Source organism: Amphimedon queenslandica, unplaced genomic scaffold, assembly GCF_000090795.2.
Source record: "Amphimedon queenslandica unplaced genomic scaffold, v1.1 AMPQUscaffold_13473, whole genome shotgun sequence".
Lineage (NCBI taxonomy): Eukaryota > Metazoa > Porifera > Demospongiae > Haplosclerida > Niphatidae > Amphimedon > Amphimedon queenslandica.
This window is the reverse complement of record NW_003546291.1, coordinates 165,950-171,624: the sequence shown is the minus strand read 5'-3', so window position 1 is coordinate 171,624 and position 5,675 is coordinate 165,950. Positions and strand designations below refer to the sequence as shown.

The 5,675-nt window shown below is 34.2% G+C and overlaps 1 protein-coding gene across 1 annotated transcript; it reads left to right on the top strand.

The window, feature by feature from the left end:
- The first annotated feature begins 431 nt into the window (after positions 1 to 431).
- On the top strand, positions 432 to 3,770 carry LOC109580854 (collagen alpha-1(XXII) chain-like). The gene is made up of 6 exons (XM_019994409.1): positions 432 to 732; positions 2,003 to 2,255; positions 2,310 to 2,427; positions 2,478 to 3,044; positions 3,090 to 3,500; positions 3,551 to 3,770. The coding sequence occupies exons 1-5, from the start codon at positions 701 to 703 to the stop codon at positions 3,110 to 3,112; spliced, it is 993 nt and encodes a 330-aa protein (XP_019849968.1). The 5' UTR covers positions 432 to 700; the 3' UTR covers positions 3,113 to 3,500; positions 3,551 to 3,770.
- The last annotated feature ends 1,905 nt before the right edge of the window (positions 3,771 to 5,675 follow it).

Genomic DNA, 5,675 nt, shown 5'->3' with positions numbered 1-5,675 from the left:
GTTATGATATTATTTTGCAAATTCTACATAATTATTATTCATAGCAGTATCTATAATAATTTGTCATTTTATAATGTCATGTAATAATTGCTTTAGAACACAATTTTTGTTTTTAAAAAGTTTTTAAAGATTTATTTGTAAAAGTAGCAAAGACTGCTGAACTGACCCTATGTTGTACTGTCCAAGGATAATATATAATGGCATACAAGTGCGTAACTACTTTTGTTTCTTCAGCAATCACAGCAGGTAATAAAATCATGCATAGGAGTGTGTTCAAGGTCAATTTCTACATTAAAATATTTATCTATCTCATCCTTCAGTCCTCCCGCATGTCACAGTATGCTAATCAAACTACTTCCTGTGATAGCACTTCCTGCCATGTTTTTATTTAAACTCAGTTAGTTTTTGTTTCCTTCAAATTTCCAGCTCACTCTCATCTCATTCCTTTTCTTCCTCTTTATTGTTTTTTTCCCTTATAGGCTGCAGCTAATATCATAAGATGATTTCTGGTTCTTCCACTATTGCTGCTGCAGTTGTCATTCTATTGTGCATCACTGATCAATGCACAGCTCAAACTACTAACTGCAGTCTGCTCTGGCCAGTAATGGTGACTGCAGTTTCTATGATTGCTTGAGTACTAAATTCCAGTGCACTGCTAATGATTATCCTCTTGCTTATGGCAGAAAGTATTGTCTAAGATATGCCAGTGAATCGAATTGCTTCTCAACTGGAGTAAGTACATGCACATTATGGCATCATGCCTATACGTGTTTTGGTCTTGCTACCCAAGCCCTCTGCCTACAGCAAGACTATACATATGTAGTATTCAGTAATAGAATTAAGTATAAAATTATTGTAGTAACAGTTATTATTGTTTAATGTATGTAAACTGTCAATCTGTCAGAATAACAATGAATTTTGCTACTCCTTACTACCAATATGGCTTATATCCCATTACCTTATTTGTGACAGAAAGATGCACATTTAAATAATATGAAGAACTAGCCTAATATAGTATCAGTTATAACTTCTTATGGCAATGACGGAAATGCATTTAAAGCATAAACAATTACTCTAATGTAGTGTCAGTTATGACTATTTATAGCAATGATAGCAGCAACATGCATATAAGGAATTTCGTTGTTTAGTTTAGTAATTAAGCTATGAATTTCAGGAAAAGCATATTATCATATTAAATTTAGGGTCAGGCATGGATTACTAATTTTCATAGATGTTTGACGTAGTCTATTGTTAACAGTTCTCTCTATATTAATTCAAATACTACTTGTGATCATTACTGGCATTACATTTCATTACTGAAATGGTGTATGGAAATATTGTAGTAGACTATTGTTCTTTAACGTAAACTATCATTTTGTCAAAATATTTAATAATTATTGTCTATGAAAATATTGTAGTAGGCTATTATTGACTGTCAATTTGCCAAAATACTACGAATTTCATCCTTACTACCAAAATACTGTGTTCGCCTCAATTATTGCAGCAATAATTACATGTCTCAGGTTGTGCATGCTCCAGGGGGTGCTTAGCCATGTTTGCCAATCACTAAAAATAATCTGTGCACTCAATATCGGTATAGCGGGTGCATTAATTAAATCAAGCGTGATAGTTTTATCCCATACTATAATACCTTTTTTGTAATGGCAAAATGCATTAACCTAATATAGTATTGGTTATATCTTTGTGAGGGAAGTATGATGTTATGAATGAGCAATAAGGGTAATACCCTGTTAGTCCATCCTTGTAAAGTCTCATTCAATTCTAGCTATTTTAGTCTCGCATAGCCAGACAGTCCACTCCTTTTTAATTTAATTGGAAAGCCATCAAAAAGTCAAAAGGTGGGAGAGTCTTGCTAAATGAGACTAGTATAACTATTTATGGTAATAATAGGTCATGCATGTCAGGAATTTCTCATTGTTTAGTTTAGTAATTATGAATTATGTTATAAATTTTGGAAAACATGTTATTATTTTTAATTTAGGGTCAAGCATGGATTGCTAATGTTAGTATATAGATGTTTGATGCAGTCTATTGTTAACAGTCCTCGCTATAATAATGTGAATACTACTTGTGATCAGTTGGAGACATTTGCATTTGAAAGCCATCCTAGATGTTACATTGAGAACGGGTTCTGTACAGATATATTATTATCTGATCAATGTCAGAATCTTGTTTGTATTGGAAATGAAATATTTACTGATAGAGACTTTTATAGCAAACAAGCAATAGACCAAGTGAGTCAGTATATTTATTAATATTCTTATTATTATTCATTATATTTTACATAGATGACAAGGACAGCTGCTTCATGCTCCTCCCGTATTTCTACATTCCTTCTTGATGCTCGTGAGTGCAGTTTGAATAGTCCTGATCATGCTCTTGTAGCTGCTATACGCAATTATTTAGGTAAGTATACTACTATGTAATAAATTAATGATGCTTTTCTGTATGTGCAGATTGTAATGAAAGGGCTTTTGATTTTATTATTATGCTGGATTCATCTGGAAGTATTACTTCCACTAACTTTGAGAGAATGACAAACTTTGTGGCTAACATATTACTGTCTAACTTTACCATTGGACCAAATGACACTCGTGTTGGAGTCATTTGTTTTGCTAGCAGTCCATCAATTGTTATCCCATTGGGTTCCATTAATACCTATTCACAATTGGCTGCTGCTGTTAGAGGTATATCATACACTGGAGGAAGCACAAACACTGCTGCAGCTTTGAATTTACTAAGTACAGCATTTGCTACTGCTCGTGTTAGTGAAGGTATCCCTCGTATAGCTGCTGTTCTTACTGATGGATGGTCTAATAATCCTTTAGCAACAGTACAAGCTGCTCAAGCTGTCCATAATGATGGGATTTATGTTTATTCTATTGGTATTGGGAATCGTATAAGCTATCAGGAGCTAGTTTCCATTGCTTCTAGTGGTCAAGGGAATGTTTTTAATGTCAGTGGTTTCTCATCTAGTGATTTTGGGGGTGTGTTGAGACAGTTACAAGTATCAACATGTTCAAGTAAGCCAATTTTAATAAAATAAATTATTAAAGATTGATTTATAGCTCCAACCATATTGGAGACTTGAATAGAGATTGCCACTACCATTCCAAAAGGATCATCTCGTTTGTTACAGTATGAGTTTCCATCAATGGGAATGACACTAAAAGTTGATATTACAGTGGGAAATTTGGTGGTTCACGGATCATTTAGTGTACAAAATCCAAATGAGCTCACACAAGATTTCTCTGTCATGAGCAATGGAAATGACATTGATTATTTCATTAGTCCAGAATTAATGAGGCAGTCAACTAATAATGACAATAATGATGGACGCCGTACTAAGAGGCAAGCACCAATGCCAGCTAATGCTACTAATGCTAATGTGTACTTGTCTATTGTTGGATTGAATGATGACAATACATTTGTATTGAATACTACTTTTGGTGATACTACCGAGAGCTTTCCATCATCTGGTAAGAAAGTTTGTGTAACTGATATTTGATTTCATACATCTTCTTATTAGGTACCAGTGTTCTGGGCTCAATGGTACTTATAATGGCTGCTTTGCTTTGTTTCTTCCTCTTTATATGGATATGAAATGCTTGCCTTTGACTTTGTGTGTGTGTGTGCTTTAATATGACTAGGTGTATAGGCTTCTTTCGTTGATTGTTGTTGATCTACTGCATATTTTCCTAGAAATAAGTAAACTATTGATATTTTCCTTTCTCTTTTTGTCAATTTTTAGTCAGCACAATAATTTTGCTTTTAAGTTTTTGATTGCTTTTTCAAGAATTTTCTGATTGCATGATGTTAAGTAGACTAGTGGTTTCATTTCCTGTAAAGTTCAAGTCAAATGATAGTGAAATGTGATTTTGCACTTGAACTGAAGTATGATACCATAGATCCTATATCACCTCTTAGTTAGTATAGATAGCACAAAGATTATTATACTTGAAATAAATTATAGTACCGGTACTATCATTATAACACCAATATCCTAGCTGCTTGCATACCATGCTGGCATTATTATTATCCCAAAAGTCACTGATGTTAAGTGAATAAAATTTCTTTTCTGATAGTGAGTGTATGTTAACTGTGTTTGTTCAACCTTATTACTAAGACATAAGTAGACAAAGCTAACAATGAATGTAGCCAGATAGATACAAAACCAACACTAAAATAATTGTAATTGCCCCCATCATGCTATTTTTGTCATGCTATTAATCAACAAAAGCTATAGTGGCTATGTAGGTAGTTTTCCAATTTCCTCTGCAACTGTTTTTTGTTAGTACCTCTTTTAATAATATTCTGCTTGAGTATTTTCACTGTTTTCTCAATTTGCTAGTAATGCTAAAAGCTACATCCAATTGTTCAATCTGATTCTGTGGTTATGATATTATTTTGCAAATTCTACGTAATATTATCCATAGCAGTATCTATATGTCTCTTTTGTCATGCCATTTTTGTCATGTAATAATTGTTTTAGAACACTTTTTCCTTGTTCATATGTTTTCAATGATTTATTTGTAAAAGGGCATTTCAAGGAATGCTGAACTGATCCTACGTTGTACCATCTATAGATAATGGTAGCATACAGATATATGGCTACTTTTATTTTTTTAGCACTCACAACAGGTAATAAAATTATGCATAGAAGTGTTTTCAAAGCCAATTTCTATACAAAGATATTTATCCCTGCCCTTCAGTCCTCCCACATGTCATGGTATGCTAATCAAACTACTGCACTTCCTGTGTTAGCTTTAATGATGTTTCCTGCCATGCATGGTTTTTATTTAAACCGAGTTATTTTTTGCTTCCTTCAGATTTCCAGCTCACTCTCGTCTTATCTCCTTTCTTCTCCTTATTGTTTTTTTTTATTTTATAGGCTGCAGCTAATATCATAAGATGATTTCTGGTTTTTCCACTACTGCTGCTGCAGTTGTCATTCTATTGTGTATCACTGTAGCTCAAGGTACTGACTGCTCTGCTCTGGCCAGTGCTGGTAACTGCAGTTTCTATGATTGTTTCCATACTAAATTCAACTGTGATGCAAAGCAGTATCCTCTTCGCCGTGGTAAACGCTACTGTCAGAAATACATTGATGAATCGAGTTGCTTCACAACAGCAGTAAGTACATTGATTGCATTGATGTGTGCCCTACAACAATTTAACTTTGTTGAAAGCAACTAGGGGTTAGTTTGATGTACTGTCAAATAGAATTTCAGTCAACTGAATTTCCATATAAATTTTAAAAGCTATCATTAAAGTTGCTTTGAACAAGTAGCAGGTAGCTTTGATATCTGATGTCCCCATATGTGAATATTAGTAACGCGGTAGCGTTACTAAGTAGGATTCACCCTCAAACAAAATGGCTGCCACGACTTTTGCAGCCTTGCTATACCGGGAAAACGAGCTCCTATGCTTACCAGACTTCTTAGAGGACCTTATCTTGACCAGAGGACTCCAATAGTACCACTAGCGTGGCTCTAGACCTTTTCTGGGAGAAAAATCAAAAATCTGCAAACCGGCCGTTTTGTTCAGCCACCTTTTTTCATCTTCATCATCATCATGATCTCCTGTCAATCCAGTTGTCGGTCGATATATCAGTCTTACCTGATGATAGAAGGCTAATTCTTATACCATTCTAC

What these genes read in the sequence shown, in the direction of transcription:
- LOC109580854 (XM_019994409.1), top strand. Translation starts at nt 701, where the DNA reads ATGCCAGTGAATCGAATTGCTTCTCAACTGGA. An exon ending in TGCTATACGCAATTATTTAG is followed by an intron (nt 2,428 to 2,477) that starts GTAAGTATACTA and finishes CTGTATGTGCAG; the next exon opens with ATTGTAATGAAAGGGCTTTT. An exon ending in ACAAGTATCAACATGTTCAA is followed by an intron (nt 3,045 to 3,089) that starts GTAAGCCAATTT and finishes ATTGATTTATAG; the next exon opens with CTCCAACCATATTGGAGACT.